This window comes from Phlebotomus papatasi, chromosome 1 (assembly GCF_024763615.1).
Source record: "Phlebotomus papatasi isolate M1 chromosome 1, Ppap_2.1, whole genome shotgun sequence".
In the NCBI taxonomy this organism is placed as follows: Eukaryota; Metazoa; Arthropoda; class Insecta; order Diptera; family Psychodidae; genus Phlebotomus; species Phlebotomus papatasi.
In genome coordinates this window covers 93,962,474-93,981,790 of record NC_077222.1, presented here as the reverse complement: position 1 = coordinate 93,981,790, position 19,317 = coordinate 93,962,474, and the positions used below count along the sequence as shown (strand labels likewise).

The 19,317-nt window shown below is 32.1% G+C and overlaps 2 protein-coding genes across 7 annotated transcripts in view; one reads left to right on the top strand and one right to left on the bottom strand.

Annotated features, from left to right (window-relative positions):
• LOC129809771 (neuroligin-4, X-linked) overlaps positions 1-8,162 on the top strand; it is a 161,297-nt gene extending 153,135 nt beyond the window's left edge. Inside the window, exon 11 of the transcript XR_008752673.1 lies at positions 8,099-8,162. The gene's annotated coding sequence lies outside the window, so the exon portion shown is untranslated. The remainder of the gene's footprint in view (positions 1-8,098) is intronic.
• A 3,165-nt stretch (positions 8,163-11,327) lies between these two features.
• LOC129809774 (OTU domain-containing protein 7B-like) overlaps positions 11,328-19,317 on the bottom strand; it is a 142,609-nt gene continuing 134,619 nt past the window's right edge. For 5 of the 6 annotated variants that reach the window (XM_055859858.1, XM_055859859.1, XM_055859860.1 and 2 more), the window contains exon 7: positions 11,328-11,943. In XM_055859858.1, the coding sequence (XP_055715833.1) occupies positions 11,862-11,943 (82 nt within the window). In that variant the 3' untranslated portion in view covers positions 11,328-11,861. The remainder of the gene's footprint in view (positions 11,944-19,317) is intronic. The other variant, XM_055859861.1, reaches the window with a different exon arrangement.

Genomic DNA, 19,317 nt, shown 5'->3' with positions numbered 1-19,317 from the left:
GGAACTGTAAAATGTCACAAGGAGTCCGGAAACTTTCCATATCATTAATTAAAGTGAGTTGATTTCGGTACTCCAAGCACGCGCGGATTCGCGCATTCCCTGGCTTTTCCGGGAGCCTTTTAAAACTATTCTAACTATATCTCGTTCGTGGAGTTGATTCTCCTTTGCTTCTTGAGACATTTATACAACCTAGTCATCATAAACGACAAAACTTCACGAAGTTTCGAGAAAAAAACACCTGCCCAAATTAAGGAGTATCACCTGAGAAAACTGCCCATTTTTCATACGAAAATGTAATTCAGAAGGCAAATCTCACTTCAGGTCAAATGAACAGATCATATTTAACATGAATCAACACAATATTCAATGAATATTTAATAATATCACTCAAAAAAGTGAGGAAAATTGTTAGTACTTCACCATAGCTAAATAAGACTGAAGTAAACACGAAGTTCTGTCATTCTCGTAAGCAATTTTTCACACTGAAGTTTCAACAAAGCAATTTAAACTCAAATCGTATTCAAAATTTAATGAATTTAGTATTAAAATCTTCCAAAAAGCACAAATATTTAGATAGAATACATTATTCTTCAAATATTGGAATAAAAATCCATAACTTCAACCAATTAATTTTTAGTGTCCGATTTTATCCTCAAAGTGTCCGAATTTATAAACTGTCCAAAATTATGAGCTCTTCCAACGACTCCTTCATATTATATATAGGTAATATGAAGGAGTCGTTGGCTCTTCCCCTACATACACTTGGACTTCATACTTTATTTTCTTGATGGATGTCACCATTTGGACAGTTTGATACAGAATGGTTAAACCGTTACTCAGCGAGCACCGCAAATAATAACTGATTTCAATTCAGCTGAAAATACATGTGAATATTTTCAGCTGAATTCTGCTAACCTTAAAACGACGCTCACGAGGCAGTGCTATTTCCATATATTTGGTTAGTGCTTTTTGTTCGATAACTGCTGACCGGTCAGCACATTTTTGTTGATCGATTCAGCAAAAATATGCTGAAAAAGCTGCTGTGCTGAGGTTCAAGTATTCTTCGAGGTAAAGACTTGACATACTTTATTAAACAAAACTATATTACTTGAAAAATTATGTCGAAGTTTAGTTTTTTATGGGACACGAATTTACCTATCCATCTGATATTTTAAAAAATTGAATATTCAACTAGGGACAATATTTCACTCAGCTTGAAATATTTACTACTTTTTCAGTCAAATATCGCACAATTGCACATGAATTGATTAAATATGTCTAATTCTCCTCGAATAAAACTCTTTTAAGAGAATAAATATTTAACAATGGGTAATACCTTATTATTTCATGCAGTTTGAAATATCTTGCACATTGAGTGAAATATCGGACACTGCAACTAAATTGATTCAGGTTTTAGAATTGTTAAGTAGTATTTTCGCAAAATCCGTTCAATTTTGAATATTAATTTGCAATACAATTGTTTTATTTAAATTCCATTTTGAAAAGTGTTTTACAAAAAATAAAGAACTGCGTGTAATTGCAAAATTGCTTGACTAAGGTTAAGTACAAAAAATTTTCCATCAATTTTTTTAATTGTTCTTAAATACCCATAAAAGATTGTCTGAATTTGTGTTTAGAGTAATTGATTTTCCAGATATAGAATATAATTTTCCAGGTGGATTAAGTTTGCGTCCGAAATACATTTTTTCAACGGTTCACCAGTAAAGTTGTGCTTTCTACATCGTTCATTTGTTTCTTTTTCTCAAAATTCCATAAATTTTTAGTTTTTATGGGTTGTAGAATGCAACAGAAACAAAAAATCGTCGTCATTCTATGGCAAAAGTCTTGGAAGAGTTCCAATAGAGCAAGAACTTGCCGTACGATATTTCGCACAAGGTTGGTTTGCTCCGTTTTCTTGTGACAAGGTGTCTGATATATATTACCTCAAACAATATCTATAGTTCTTTTTTAAACTCAATTTTAAATACAACAAGAATTATTTAGAGAAAACAAGGATGACAAACTACTATACAAAAGTCAAAACAACACTCCAAAAAGATTGGAACTTGCCCGAAATATTGATCAATTGCCCTATAAACATATAACCAACATTCCAAGAGGACAAAATCAAGACATTTTCACGCTCTAATACACAAAAAGAATTCAATAAATGACTGATACAGTCTGAATCAAAGAGAAAATACACTAAAAGATCGATTGCAAAGGCTTAATGAAAAACATTTTGATTTCTTGTCCGAATTCTGAAGTGGCAATGTTCATTTTTTTTAAAAAAGAAAATTAGGGCCAGTGAAATTCATAATATTCCTATCTTGCTATAATAATATTATTGAGCATAATTATAACATAATCATGAGCAACTCCTCTAGCAAATTTTCTTAGTAAAAAAGTTTGAATTATTCGAACATCAACGACATTTTACGAAATTAAAGGAATTAATTAGTCAAGTTATTTTGGAAAATTTAACTTAGGATTGGATTATTAAGGACAAAATGATCTATTAGGTTCTGAAAAAGCAATAAAATTGGTTGCTATTTAGGATTCTGAGACCTTCGAAATAGACAAAACCTCAGGTCTGAAGACGGCTTTAGATCTGAAGTCCGTACAATGTGGTGGATACACCTAATCAAAATAATGATTAGACTACATTCGTATCAGTTTCCTACTAAGTCGTCTCTCGGCTTAAGCCATAAGTGGACATAACGTAAGTTTAAGGCATCGGAGGCAGCCAAAAACCCGAAAGTCAAAATACTAAGTGTTCAAAATCCTGAAATTTCTGAAGACACAAAAAATTTCCCTTCGCCTCCTAGAAGCGCGAGAAGCGCGGTTGCAATCGTGGGAGTAGCTATGACATTTTTAAGAATTCGGGACTTCGGTTCATTCGGGATTTCGGCTTTCGGGATTTTGGTTTTCGGTATTTTGACTTTCGAAGTTTTGACCGGGACCCCTAGGGCATACCGGTTTCTTTTTTTTTAAATCTTAACAATACCCAGGGTACAGTTATCTGAAAAAGACAGCGTTTTCGGCATAAGTTTGCTGAATCGATCAGTAAATATATGCTGACCGGTCAGCAGTTATCGAACAAAAAGCGCTAACTAAAGATATGGAAATTACACTGCCTCGCTAGTATTGTTTTAAGGTTAGTAGGATTTAGGTCAAAATACTTGTTTTCAGCTGAATTGAAATAAGTTAGAAATTGGTGGTCGCAGGGTTGTGGACTTTTTCACTTTTGATAAGTCGATTTAGAGTTCCGAATTCCCAACGGGTTTTAGGTAATTTCTCTCTGATATACCTTCGAATCGGTGCAGTACAGGATAAGATAAGGTAATTTGGAATCATATCTAATTTGGAATCTTGAGATTTTCTAACAGTTTTAAATGGCAAATGAAAACAAAAAAAACAACAAAATAATACTTTCGAATGTAAAGTATTGCATTTCATCATGGTTTCCTTTTTCTCTTTGACTATCTGCAAAAGTAAGAAAATCTCAAAATTCCAAAAGAGACATGATTCTGAATTAATCCATCTTATCCTAAACCTGAATCGGAGAGAGCTCTCAATTCTGGAAGATTATTACTGAACATAAGGAATAAACATATTGCTCCTTGGAAATTACAAGGTGCCAACTAATTTTCGGCCATTTTCAGGAGACGAAAGATTCAACTTTGTGTAAATAAATATCCTAATTTAATGACTGAACAAAAACAATTTATTTCTTTTCTATTTGTATGAGCACTAATATAAACATCGAAACTTTTATATTTTTACCTTTCAAAATATGTTTTTTTAGTGAGTTATCTCCTTGTCGTTCTAAATGATGTGCAAATTTTGCTGAAATTAGAATAACAAGGGATCAACTTGCTTGAGTTAGTCCCCTGTTTCACACAAATTTTAACGATGAATATATTTTGTGCCCCTTTACTTCAAACAAAATTATGCAAGTAATCAAAAAGATTAAAATTTTGAAAAACTTTTCTAATAACGAAATTTAATGACTTATATCATCTGAAAATTTATTAAATTGTCTTTCTAAGTGCATTAGAATCTCAAAATCGCAAAAAAGTGAGTTGACCCCTTGTAATTTCCAAGGAGCGATATATAGGGGAAAGTACTCTCCCTTCGAACGTTCATGCCTTCGTATAACGTGAATTTCTTTTGTTTTTCGTAAGAGATTTACACTAAATTATCACGGAATTACGAACAATTGATGATAAGGCATCTAATATTTAATAGAAATGTGTCTCTTAGGAAAACTAAAAGAAAATTTGCATTAATCGAAGCCATGAACGTTCGAAGGGAGAGTACTTTCCCCTTATCAATGTTAGAAGCCGTGTTTGATCCAAAGAGTTGATCTTTGGATAGACAAATCCCCATTAGAAATTTTCCAAACTACTTTTAAAATTCCTGAGAGCCCTGAGAGCAAGGATATGATCTAGAAAAACACCGGTAGAGTAAAGCGATATAATTTGGAATTAGTGTTACAAGTTGAACAATTCGCCGGTATAAGTTGGACATGGTTTTTTTCTTGATAAATACAGTACAAAATTTGTTTTTAAGCACAAGGAACCAAACTATAAAACTAATGCATTAAAAATATACAAATAAAAATGAAGTACTAAGTTTATCTAGACAAAAAGCCCTGTCCAAATTGTACCACTGTCCAACTTGTACCACTTTACCCTAATGCTTTTTTATGCAAGTCCATCACTTACCTTTCCTTTCGTTTCCGAAATTCCTTCAATATTAAAAGTTCCAAAGGTATATTTTTGTTCCACATTTTGGAAAAGTCGTTCAAACGACACATTGACTTATTTGAATGATACTTGGCAATAAAGGGATGAAGGGCAATATAAACTTTGCAGTGCATTCAAAAACGGGGATACGAAGTTACACATCCATTTGATGGTATATAATTCCTTTGTCGTTTCCGATTTGCTAAAGCTTCAATTGGTTACAAATTCCAGTCAATCAAAGGCTATAAAATTTCATAGTTATATTCAAATTAAAGATGTTTTTAGTACAAGAAAAAAGATGTTGTAAAAGATATTTATACAATGAATTTGTCGAATCAAATAAGTATGCTACATATCAGATAATTTGGTAAAAGGAAATGCTGAAGCTTTTCGAAAGATCGCTCCTTCCAATCGTCTCATACGACTGAACCCAGACTCTTCGATTTTCTTCAGTTGCCACATAGAAAATTCCTCTTGACACGGTCAGGGTGGAAGTTGGGGTGGTTTTTGTGTGGGGAGTCGGATTGGAGTCTGAGCCTAGAGCGAATGTGAATGGTGGACATAACAAGGGCTACAATGCAAACGTGAAGAGAATGGGGATAAAAATACAAAATGAGGCGGGGAGGGTGAAGTCAAATAAAAAAGAAGAAGACATAAAAAGGACAAATATTAACAGGCATTTTGTACAATACACAATTTCATTCGGCATGAAAAGAACCATTTGTGCAGAGGAAAAAAAATCAACCTTTTCTTTTGACACTGTGTGTGTGTGAAAAAAAAACTATATTTGCAATGAATAAATTTTCCATATAATCCGGATGTACACACATTTCAACGGAGGAGGGATGTTAGAAGTGAAAATGGGAATGGGGTTTAATATAAAAAAGAGGGCCCATTAACTTGTCGACTCTGACTCCTTTTTGGAGAATAGAGAAGGGAGACTGTGTCGGGGGCACTCTCTGAAATGGTGAGGAAAGAGGATGAAAAAAAACCACACGTAGAAAAAAAATGTTTACATTATAATAAGACAGAAAGGAAAATAATAAAAAAAAAATTATAATAAAAGAAATATTAAGAGAAATAAAGGATTGTGTTTAAGACAACACTGTCGCTATTTTTTATTCTCATCTGTTAACATTACCTGTTTCAGGACGATGTTTGCCTTTAATTATCATTTAAATCACTGTTTTGTTATTTCTCCTTCTGTCGCTGTTTTAAATGCAAAAAAACCACTCCATGTCAGAAAGAAAAAATCCAAAAGAAAATTTATTTAAAAATCATTTTCGTCTTTATTTTTTTCTTCCTCTTTTGTCATGTTATTTTCTGTTATACATCTGTTTCTTTTAATATATTACTCTCTCTTAAATTTATTTTCTTAAATATATTTCATAAAATTTCTCCCTTGATTTCCTTAACACATACATATATACTTTTCATTCTATAATGTTCTTGACATCTTTAACGCGTCCATATTTAGCTCTGATTCGGCAAAGGTCATACACTCAGTTAAATAATAAATTATTAGGCTACTACATGTTTTTTTTAGATTTCAGACCAAGGTAAGGATGCCAAATGACTGTTAGGGCCTAAATAGACTCAGGCTGATCCTCGAGAATATTTAGCCTGTAAAATTTGGCAGTAAATGATTAGGTAGAAGAAATTTATGCAAAGGACTTCTAGTCGATGATCCTAAGCCCACAGTGTATGTCAGTTTAGGATAAATTTCTACTGTCAAATTTTGCGGGCTAAATATTTTCGAGGATCAGCCTGAGTCTATTTGGATCCTTAGGGCCCAAATAGACTCAGGCTGATCCTCGCAAATATTTAGCCAGTAAAATTTTGTAGTAAAGATTTATCCCAAACTGTCATGTCATCAATAAGAGATCCTTTGTATAAATTTCCTTTACCTAATCCTTTATTGCCAAATTTTACAGGCTAAATATTCTCGAGGATCAGCCTGAGTCTATTTGGGCCTTTACGTTCCTTTATTTTTTTTTTTTTACTTTCGATCTCTTAAACTTAAATGAGAGTACCTAAAAGGATGAAGCAAAATCATATAAGGCCGGCTTCAGACCTAAGACTAAGACTAGTTCCTCGCTACGATGGCTTTATTGGTGACTGAGGATGAGCCAGAAATCTTTTCAGATCTAAATTGAGACTTAGTGCTTAGATTCTGACAACTTTGAAATCTGGCGGGCTGTGAAATGGCATTTTCCGAAAACATAAACAAAGTGCGTTGTCAAACGTTTAGGGTAACGTGTGGTACTTCGGGACACTTTAGCACTTTTAAGTTTCAAACAGCTTAACGACTTCACAAATAATTTTTTTCTTTGTTGATGCAAATATTTATGTTCCTTATGCTATCCAGAATAAGATTCTTATCGAAAAATGTTGAAAAATGCATCATTTTTTATACAAAATAGCATTTGTGTTGACATCTGCAAAATTGACCACACTGAAGGTTTTGTAAAAAGTGAAATGTGACACTCACAATTTACGCGTATTTCAAGCTTTAAATTAAATAAAATATCAGAAGTTTTATGTTTATCTGATACGTAAAGAGCATAATATTTCATATAGAACTTAAAAATAAGTAGAAGACAAATATTTATAGGATTTTTGATGTGCCCCAAAATACCCATATTATGTCCCGAAAAGCATCTTGTCCAGAAATACCACGGGTTACCCTATGCACAAAATTATTTCTCTCGCTCGAGAAATTTCATTTTGTACTTTTTTGTTATCTCAGTTTTTGGTTAAAAACGTCATAAAACACTACCTGAATACGTGTATAATTCTTTGTTCATCTCTATAATGACTGATTTTATGTTTCACTGTGTCACTGCAAGGGTGCGTCGTCATCGATAAGCCACTAACAAAGCACTAAACCTTCGTTTCAACGAGGACTTAGCAAAGCCTCCAAATTTTTGTGCTTAGGCACAACTCGATCTACTATGAGTAAAGCGCTAAGTCTCACCCATAAGTCTCTAGTCTGAAGCCCGTACAAAGGAGGAAAATATGCAATTTTTTTTCAAGTAAACAATACCTGAAATAAACTAACTGAACTTAGCTAACTTGTACATTAAACTCTCCATCATCTGAATACTCGGTATCCAAATGATAGCTGTCAAACACTTGACAATTTCTAACAAAGCCTTCCTCCTTCACACACGTAATTTTTCTATCATTTACACCGTTAGTCATTTGAATATCAGAGACCTATCAGAGTTTACAAGACTTTAGTGAACCAACTTTGAAAACCAAATCTGACCTACCTGAAACTATCCCCGCCTATCCCTATAATTTTTTTTATTTCCGTTTTTTTCTTTGGTTTTAATTTGTTTTAGCCACGATGAACAAAATATTTCGGGGAAATCTAATCAAAATCACTTGGTCACCCATGATGCTGAGTTGCAGTTTGGTGAGTACATTAATTAAATTAATAAATTTTTTTTATGGTGTCTACACACTAGAAGCAATTTTCGTCAAAAATTGCCTTTTTTAAATTCTGACGTTTCTGCCTACAAAGATAGGGGAAATTTTCTTTAAAAGGGCATTTTTTTTAAAGAAATTTCTACTAGTGTATAGAGGCCATAAGATAAGGCATTTGTTTTAGCTTAATTTTAGGACCAAGATCAAGATCAAAATACGAACTGTAAGAAAATAGAGGAGAATAGTTTTCAATCTGGCATGATTTGTTTCTAGTACTGGCGTATCTTAGTTGCAAATCATTCAAAATTCATTTTCTTTATATTTTTATTTTAAATAAAAAGAAAAAAGTAATTTATGTTGAGGATATTTATACCAAAGATTCAGATATTTCGCCATCAATTCTGAGATAAGACTTAGAGCAGAATGACATTGACAGTAAAATTCTCAACGTATTTTGGGAATTTACGCATTTACCTTATCTCATACTCGGTGACACTAGGTGAAAATAATATTAGAAAATTGTAGAAATAAAACTAAAATGCGATAAACGGTGAGCAAAAAAAAAACTGTACGATTAATTTCTCTTACAGTTTTTTTTGCTCACCTTTTATCTAATCTTCGTTTTATTTCTTAAATTTTCTAATATTATTTAAAATAATTTTTATTTATTTAAAAATAAATAAAAATATAGACATAGCTTTGGGTGATATATCGGCAATGTTGACTCTTATAGTTCCTTGCCTTTCTGGAATTCTTCCAAAGTCTTTTTCGCATCACCTCGTTCGTCGAAGCGACAGTTTTATGTTTTTTTTTTGGAAATTTAATTCTTAATTCATGGAAATTTAAGAAACAACAGAAGTGGTCGAAATTGCAATCTGTCCGAAATTTGGTGCAATTATCCTAAGTGCTTTCTTAAGATAATTTTTCAATCTATAATTAACAAGAAGGAGAACAATCGGGTTTCTCCTAAAAATTTTGTCACTAACAAGCAAGACCGAAAGGCATTTTTTCTATTTTTTGTTTGTATATAAGAAATTTTAAAAATCTCTTGTTTTTTTTTTTAATAATAAGTAAATACGTTAAGTAGCTTTTTTAATTGCAAAAGAAACTGCTATAGTGATTTTGTGAAAAACGCATTCAAAACAATTATTTAAATAATTTAAGAGATTCTTTTTACTGAGTTTGCATTTTGACCTTCTAATCCAAAATTCACGCGAAGATCATATTTTGTAATCACATCTTGAAATTCTCAGAATTCTGATGATTTCAAAACCTTTATGTTGTAGATTGTCGATTGTTGGGGCTTTCCGACTGGCGTTGGACAACTAGGCTCAAAAGAGCCCTTTGTGTCCCTCATTTTTCATAATTCCGTAAATCTTTATGTTAGTTGTCCATAAAGTAAAATCAATCAATTAATTTCAAAACTATTGACTGATTTGATAATCTTTAAATTTCCTTGATTTTGATCTTAATCTTTGTCCTAGAATTGAGGTCATTACTCAAAAACACACGAAAGAATCTTTTGTTTTTGCCTCATCACAATTTCAATGTGAAACCAAAATTTATGTAGTGAGTAAACAATTTTTGATGATTAGGTTAAGAAGGGTCTGTATCTGTATGGCACATATTTTGAGAATTATAGACTTCTAAGTAGTATTAAATTTTAGTACTTTAAAGAAAGTCAAATATAGAGGAGTAATCATAACTTATCGATATTGTCTAATCGTTAAATATCTGCTAGATTAATTGAATTGTCGAGAGACTTATTGCAACACTTGTAGGAGCCAGTGATTGTCGATAAATCTTAGCTATATAACGGCGTTATCACACTTGCAAATTAAAATTTTAATGTGATTCACATTAATTGTCGCTTGTGAGCGTCCAAATATATTATTTGTGTCTTTGAGTTACTTAATATTTGGGGTTTTTCTATTTATTGATAAAGAAGTGGACTTGGCCTGCAAAAATAAGTTTAAATTTACCTAAAGCATAAATATTTTTCACATTAAAAAATTAAAGAGAAAATCGCATTAATTTTTCGCATTAATGCTATAAATCAATTTATATCAAATTTTGCCGGCCAAGTCTACCTTTTTATCGACAAATAGATCAAAATTTGAATATAAAATGATTCAAACACAGAAATTACACATTTGGACTCTCACCAGCGACAATTAATGTGAATCATATTAAAATTTTAATGTGCAAGTGTGATAACACAGTAAGTAGTTCAGGTATCTTTTCAATGTCTCAAAATGGACAGTCTATACTATCAATAAACTGTTGTCATGTCACCCCATTCAGATCTACTAAATTCTTACTGTTCTTAATGAAATAACTTGGTACACAATTTTTCTACTTTATGCTTTAACACAATGGAAGGTATATGGACTTTGAAAAAAAAAACCACTACAAGTGGTCACAGGAGACAAAGATTAATGTGAAATGGAATAAAGAACCTTCCATTAGTAGAAGTTCTTTAGTCTGACATAAGGATGAGTCAAATGTAGATTTTATTTTGTCGGTCCAGAAGGGTCATGCATAAACCTTCGGGCCACTAAACCGCAGTCTTTCAAGCTATAGTTCAGGGAATAGAGCATTGAGTGAAATGTTATACAATAAAGTCCGGAGAGTATATATACTCGTATATCACGTTTTAATCCGTTCTAAAAGCTCTAAACTCATATGTTTTTACACATTTTATATTGGATGCAAAATTTAAGGAGATAATACGTGAAAAGAAGTAAGCGGTATCCTTGCCTGGAAAGCTAGGAGTAAGGGAGGAAATGCAACGATGTATAAAACAACCTATCTCAGTCAAAATTTTCAAAATTTTCATCTTGAAAGGGAGATTTTTAATCAAAATACCCTCGTTTAAATGGCTATTAAGAGGTCAAAAGCAAATTTAGATGATATTACCTTGGTCATAAATTTCCAAAACAATTAGTTGAGTGGCCTTATCTTTTAACAACTGAGTGTATAACATTCAAAAGAATGCATTTATTGCAATTTAAAAGAAAAAAAAGGAAAATTATATATCTTGCAGCTGTTTGCATTTCGTACTAAAATATTTTCCATCTCTATGTCAACGAATAAACGAAAAAAAAGCCTAAACACGAAGGTATAAAAAAAACAAGGAATTACAAATTGGGCAACAGAGTATGGTGCTTGGGTTTATTTAAAAAACAAAACAAAAAAAAAAATAAAAACACAACACTCAGGTGAGTAGAGGAAAAAAAAGCTCTGATTGTTTTATCCTGAGCCCATGTTCCGCCAGGATTAATGTTGTTATTGATGTTAGCACCAGTTTCGCTTCCATTTTTCCTTTAATCCTCCTCTCTAACATTATACCTTTGTTCCTAATGCTAAATTACATTCTTATTTTAAATTAATATTCACTTTTCCTGTGTTGCTCCTGAACACACACAATTCCACATTTTTTTTTCTTCCACGAGATTTATTTATTGTTTAATATTTTTTTTGTGTTACTTCTCCCGTGGAATCTCATTAAATTTTATCATTTAAAACGACTAGATGTTACATTGAAAACACGAAATTAAAATAAATGAATAACAGAAACATTATTTAAAAATAAAAGTGTGTCATGTGGATGGGAAAGAACTTTAGCATCAGCATCTGGTGTCCTTTTCCCTTCCAAATGTTTTAGTTGTAAATATTTTAGTTTATAAGCTTTTTTTTGTTTTTGTATTCTTGCATTATTGATTTTTTCTCTCTCTCTTCTAATTTTTGTTTTAAATCCCTAAATATAAGATCGTTAAAAAATTAATAACTTCTCATTTGACCTCTTTTCGTCCTTTTTTCTACTCTTTCCCTCGATCTTGCTCATATCTTCACTAATATGTACCACTTGGTACCATCCAATATATCTACCCAATTACATATATGGATGGAGTTGTATCATTTCTTCCATTTCTACCATGATTCAGTCCTCGTTTTTATTCAAACATTTATCTTATTCAATTTCTTAGCAAATAATCAAACACAGAATTTTCCTTTCTGGCTATTGGACTTACTTCCACATACATACATATCTGTGTTTGATTAAACAAATCATTATTATTTGAGTAACATTTAGTGGTGGAATTTTATATGAACCACAAACTGGGATAGGTCTTCTTCCTGCACATACAGCACAAGTTAAATTCCAACCCCTTCGAGTTATATGAAATTGATGCCACAAATATTAATTGATCTATTTCACTTTCAGCATAAACTAACGGAAGTGCTTTATTGCTAAAGTACTTGTGAAATTTTAAACACTTCCGTAAAGTCACTTTGCAAATTATACCACATTGTTTTGTTAATTAAACAAACATGTTCCACTTCCCAATAAAATCGTCTTCGCAATTTCTGTGACGGAATTCGTTTTTTGCGTTTCGAAAATCTGAAAGTTTATGGCTAAATGATGCACTTTGCTTGCACAAACAATCGAAGAAAAAGCTCCAACGATTTGCTCTCGAGGTTGATTACCAAAGCCAAGACGGCGGTGGACACAAATACGACATTTTGATAAAATATCATTTTTATATAATATTTCGTATCTGTAATTTATATTGACTTATTTTCAAGGCGTATTCACATCATGTAGTGCATAAGAAAAATGCGTAAATCAAAATAGAGCACTCTGATTGGCTTATGCATTTTTGCATAGAATTTTTTCATAAAGACGATTGTAGTTCTCAATTTAATTCCCAACTGTTCCCAATTGCTTTTGAATAAAGTGTGCATAAAAGAATCAGCTATCCGATGGCACATATTTTCTACACATTACAGCAGATTTTCACCGCATTTTCATGAACGAAAATCAGGGTGGTGACATTAGCTCTGAAAAATGCGACCAGTTTCAGTGTAATTTTTTTCCTGTTTACGTACACATTTCAGGGTAAGGAACCGACGTAAAAATTCATTAACTACAATAATCCGGTGATCGTCGGATGGGAGAATTCAGCCCAGAATAAAAAACTTTTCTTCCCAGAGCTTTCGATGCCCTACGCACCTTCTTCAGTGGCTATAGGGGCAGTTTTATTACAATAATTAATTTACAAAATTTACAAATAATAAAATAAGACAAAATTAAACTTTGTAAATTAATTATTGTAATAAAACTGCCCCTATAGCCACTGAAGAAGGTGCGTAGGGCATCGAAAGCTCTAGGAAGAAAAGTTTTTTATTCTGGGCTGAATTCTCCCATCCGACGTACACATTTCACGAGATATATCCAAAACTACGTAGGTTGCCAATTTAGGGTTTTCGGTTGCATTTTCGTTATTAAATTTTCTTTTATTTTGTATTAGTATTATTTGCTAATTCATTTTACAATGACAGAAAACAGCTAATAAACTCAAAAGTTTTTTCGGCACGCTAGGAAGATATAGGAAACATAGGAAACGTCATGCCCCTGACGAAAATATAAACAAATGTTTGATGTGACGCAAGACAACTGATTTTTCGCGTGCGTTTGATTCAAACGTAATTGGGAACAGTTGGGAATTAAATGAGGAACTATGAAGTAAAATTTCATTTTAGAAGCAATGTTTTTTAATGAGTTACTGTTCCAGCTAAATTTGATGTTGTTTAATTATAGTTTAAATTTAATCAGTGATCCAGTGTCATAAATTTAGTCAGTCACTAATAAAATTTTATTCTTAACAGATCGGTAAAGTATCTCAGCTCTCCGATGCTTTAGTGCCTTTAGATGTCCTACCCTTAAGTGCACGCCACTGGCAAGTTGCCTGAAATTTGAAGCCACTTTCTCATACTTCGATTTAAATTTATATGGGATTTTTTTTTGCACTCGCGACTGTTACACTAAATAACAAAAAAGTGAGAAGTTTTTCCATATTATAAGATACCTTTCCGTATAGAGGGATAAATATACTAAATTTTTGTTTAAATAATTTTTTTCCTCGGAGCACTGTGAGCTGAGTCCGAGACCAATTTAGGAATTGGATTCAAATACTTCCATCTAAAAAAAATAACTTGCCACATGCTTGCTTAAGGGGATTCCCCGAATTTGAAGACCAAAAATTAGCTGTTTTTCGAGATTTTTTTGAAAATCTTTTTTTTTTAAATAGATTTCCGTCCCAAATTTTATCTCATAAAATTTAAAAAAAAATATATGTAAAGACATTTAAAAATTTGAAGCGCAAGTTATATCTTTTTAAAAATACTATAGAAACAAAGGATTTTTTGCAAAGAAATTTGAAAGCACAATCTCTTCATGCCCAAGAAGTATTAAATAACTCCAAATGCACTAAGTCATTTTTATGTTTCCCCAAAAGACAATAATTGCATAATTTGAGGTTATGTAAAGCCTAACCTTAAAGACAAATCAGAAAACTTGGAATTAATATGGTTCAAATACAATTTTTGTCTCTTAAATTAATGTTTTATCGATGACTTGAACATTTTACTTTAAATTTTAAAATTTAAATTTAAAGATAAAAAATGTTTTAATCTTTGCTTTTCTTGTAGTTCTTGAAGCTAAGTAGATTTTATAATTTTCGCATAGCTGAATGTGTAGATTAAATTATGGAAAATCAAAGAAAAAATATTTAAATATTTTCAACTCTAATGTTGCTTTAAGTTTTTAAGGTTAAGTTCAAATTAACCTCACATTTTAAAAGACATCAGTGATTGATTCAGTGGTTGATTAGTGAAAATCAATTGGATGAAACCTTCAGTAATTGACTTAAATTTATTTAAAATCGGAATAGCATCTTCGAAATCTCCTCATATTAAGTATTCTCTTGTTGATCAAAATTTCACTTCTTAGCCTGTTTTAGTTATCGTTTTATCTATCATTTATAACAATCTATTGAGATGATAAGTATAAAATCCGAATATATAGATTAGAGTCATGGTCTAATAAGTCCTTTTTATTATTTTGCATTTATTCAATGGTGTGTGGATCAATAATCCTCAATAAACCGGTGCTCAGAACAGAATAAACTAATGGATTTTGTTGCTTCAGGTGAATTATTCTTCATTTCCGTATTGGTGAATTCTAATTAAATGGCTCAGAACTCCTAAGCTTCCAGAATAATCTGCTCTTAAAAGTGACACTAAAATAATATCTGATAAATTGACATGATATTTCAAAATAACGTTATTTGATTTTAGGAATTTTAATGTTTTATGAATTGACTTGCTAGAAATTATCAGGCGAAAACTAATGATTAAAGTTATTTGACCCATTTTTCGAGCCTTTCATTTTATTTCAAATTAATCGCGATAGGTCAAATAAAAGTAAAACATAAAATATCTAAAATTTTCCTTATTAATGATGGCATGATAAATTTGCTTTAAAATTGCAATTTTTGGAAGAATTGCCAAAATCTATCTTAAATTTTGTGTCTATCGAAATTTCGTTTGATTAATTCTTCACATTAATATTGAACAAAAATCAGGGAATCACATTATTTCTGTGATTATTCTAAGACATAAAAAAAATCGTTTTGAATTTGAGATAAATTTTTATGCTGCAAATAAACTATTTCCATCGATTTAATTTAGTTTAATTAAAATTGGAAGATTTCACCTTATGGCAATGACACACTGTGAAAAGCTTCTGTTAAAATGGTGTATTTTGATGGAATTTACGCGTACATTAGCAGACGATTTATAGGGGGTTCCGGGATTACGCACCTGGCGAGATTATGAACACTAAATTATGCATGTGTGCCTACCATTGGAAGCTAATTTCTGAAGTAATTTTTGATATATCCCTAAATAATATGCAAATATTTTTAAGTGGTAGAATTGAAAATCATTTCTTTTGAAGTGACACCGTCGAAAATAGGTAAAAAAATGGCGCCAAAAATTATTGCATATATTACGGCATTTCTATAATTTTTTGGATACATAAAGCGGATTTTGTCGGTCTCGTAGATGTGCATAATCCCGAGATTCCCTGTACTTCAAAGTGCTCTATTTTGATGATTTTTTTTTAGATTTCAGACCATTACTGTAAATCTAAATCGAAATTGCCGTGTAAGATGAGACCGAATCTACAGTAGACTTTATCAAATTTGAGTCACCTGAATGAAGGCGTTTACACACTGGGATCAATTTCTTCAAAAATGGCTTTTTTGAAGGAAATTACCTGCACTGCTACAGGTAGAAACGTCAAAATTCTTTCAAAAATGCAATTTTTGACGAAAATTGCTTCTAATGTGTGGAGGAATTTAGAGAGACGCCGTAACACCGTTTAAAAACAACGAGTTTTTCCTTATCTAATCTCATTACGTACCCATATTCATCGTGAATTCTTTGAAAAACTTTCAATTATAAAAAATCACAGCATAACTAAGAGAAATCATTAAGTTTGAGCATATTTGCTGCATACCAATAATAATGAAACTTTAAGAATGTCAATAAACTTTTTGCAAATTTAACTGCTACCCAAATTAAAAAGTAGCCCGATCTTAAGAGAATCGAATTAGCAAGAGTCTACTGTTTTTCCGTATGACCGTGGTGTCACATATAAGATTAATATTAATATTAAGAAAAGCCGGAGAGAGAGGTATATATATGCACAATTCCAAATGGAATATCACGTGTGTTAGAAAGAGTACACTCTAGTGGATTAATACGATGAGTAAGATATTACTGTTCGTATTAATTGATTTCTGAATCGTATTACAGGCACACGAGCAATTTTCCATGCGTGCCAACTGTGATTCGGTCAGTTTTCGAGCTATGTAGTGCTGCCAACTTCGTACGCAGAGGGGAAATGTGAGAGAGAAGCAAGATAAAATAATTGCTATCTTTTTTTGCCATTCTCGCAGTTCAGAAAGTATTAATCTTAATATTAATCTTATATGTGACATGGCCATGAAAAAAACCATTAAAATGTGCAGATGTGGTAACTCTGATACGGGCTTCAGACATAAGGCTTAGGCCATATGGCTTAACTGCTCTAATTTTTTTATCAATCACGATTTGTTGGAAAAATTTAACTTAGGATTGAATTGTTAAAGATAAATGGCCTATTAGGCTCTCAAAAAGCAATAAAATTGCTCGCTATTTAGGATTTTGAGACTTTCAGGGACTGGGCTGAACCTCTAGTCTGAAGACCGCTTATTGCTGAATACGTGGCTGACGGAATGCGCAACAAACAAAATGACAAATATTTGAACTTTCAACTGCCAGATGATTGTTTGGAGTTATTCACATTTTAATTTCACATTAAAATTTTATAATGAGTTGCTCATTGAAAGTTCTAGAACCGCTCGAAATTGGTCATTTAGTCGGGACACATTTGCTAGAATTTCTCAAGATCACGATGGGACGAGGGTGGACAGACGAGTGATTTGGATTTTAAAGTATTCAGTAGTTTCCAAAATGTGTGATTTTAATGAAGAAGAGGAAGTCCTCCTCCTGTGTACTACTAGTGCGTCATGTAATAAAATTCCCTGAATCAGAAGGAGGAGGTTGTGGGCGAGAGATTGTCCCCCTATGCGAACTTTACATGGTTTCGTAGAAAATCTTAATGATAATATCGCAAATAGTGATATTTTTGGATAATTTCCTCCGGAAAACTGCGGAGGAAGCTCCATAAGGGCCTTAGAGAAGACCAGGAAAATAATGCAAGATATCAGCACTATTTTATTATCATAATTAAGTGACAAATAAAATACTAAAGAGAAAATTGTGGCATAGAAACTATCCGAATGACGGGGAAAAAAGTAGCGCCTGATGAAAGTTTAATGAGCACATTTTCCTGATTAATTTGCTAAATATTTGAGCAATCACGTTTATCCTATTTTAGTTCATTAAAATCAATTTTTGTGGGCAACGTTTATAATTTTATAATTAAATAAATTGATTTCTAAAAATTATCACCAAAAACTGTCCATTTGCACACATTAGCAACAATTATTTGAATCATAATATAATTTTAATGTGAAATTCTGTAGTGATAGCTGGGTAATGAGCACACTAGAAAAAATTATGTCTATATGTCGCTCGCTCAGAATAAGAAACGAATAACTCACAGTAGGTAAGTTTTACAGGAGACTGAGTTAAAGCTGAGATTTTATATGCAGAGTATAGTATTTTTTACAGGGGCCCATCAAGCCTAATAAAAAGTGAAGCTCTTTTTCCCTTCTCCTTGTAAAAATGTTACATCTATTGCACCGCAACTTAAACAAATTTGCTCGTAGTTCTTGTATAATTTTGGCGAACATTATGAAATATGTATTTTTAGATAGCGTTTAATGCGCGATTTCGAAATATATCAGACTTACAAGTCAATTCTCTTTAGGAAAAAACTTGCCAATAGTCTTCAGTGCCTCTATGCAAAAACGTATGGAAAAATGAAATGACGAGAGGCCCCTGATTTTTGATATTTAAAACCTCTATAACTTTGAGAATAATTATCTTTCAAGTAATATTCACAGGGCAGGTAGAGGGTATAAGTATCAAAAAAGCGAATAAAATGATTTTTGTAAAAAAAATCGAGTTGTTCAATTTATATTCTGAGTCGTTGATTTGACATAGGGTGAAACGAAAACCTATTGACACTTTAAGAAGTCGTGTCAGGACTTATTGGCGCCCTACTCTGTACCATTTGGGATACGAAATTTGATCATCTATCCTTATCAGAAAACGTAGACTAAGGAAAAAACGGAATATTATTTAGATAGTGTCAATACGGGTTCCCTGTCGAAGAGGTGTTCCTTCGACACTACTATTGAAGAAATTTTGATACTTTTCTCTGTAGGGTAATGTGGTACATTTTGGGATCTAATACGTATCGTCAGTAATAACCTTTCCTGTCTTCCCGGTTGAGGTTTACACTGACCGATTCAAAAGTATATCTTCGAATTTACCTAAAAACCGTTGGAAGTTCGAAAATTTAAACCGACGAGTTGCACGAAAGTGAGTAAATTCATGGAAAGGATATTTATTTTAATGAAATTAAAATTCAAACATTTTTACCATCCACAAGTAGATCTTGAAAAATTCGAAAATCTATTTGAAGATCCAAAAAAGAGACTTTCTTACTTCTTGATAATTCCGCAAGGTGGCTGAAGTACATCTTGTTCGAATTTCGAAGTTCTCAAGTGTCAAAATGTGTCTGTCTTCATTTTCTTGTGAGGAAAAAAAC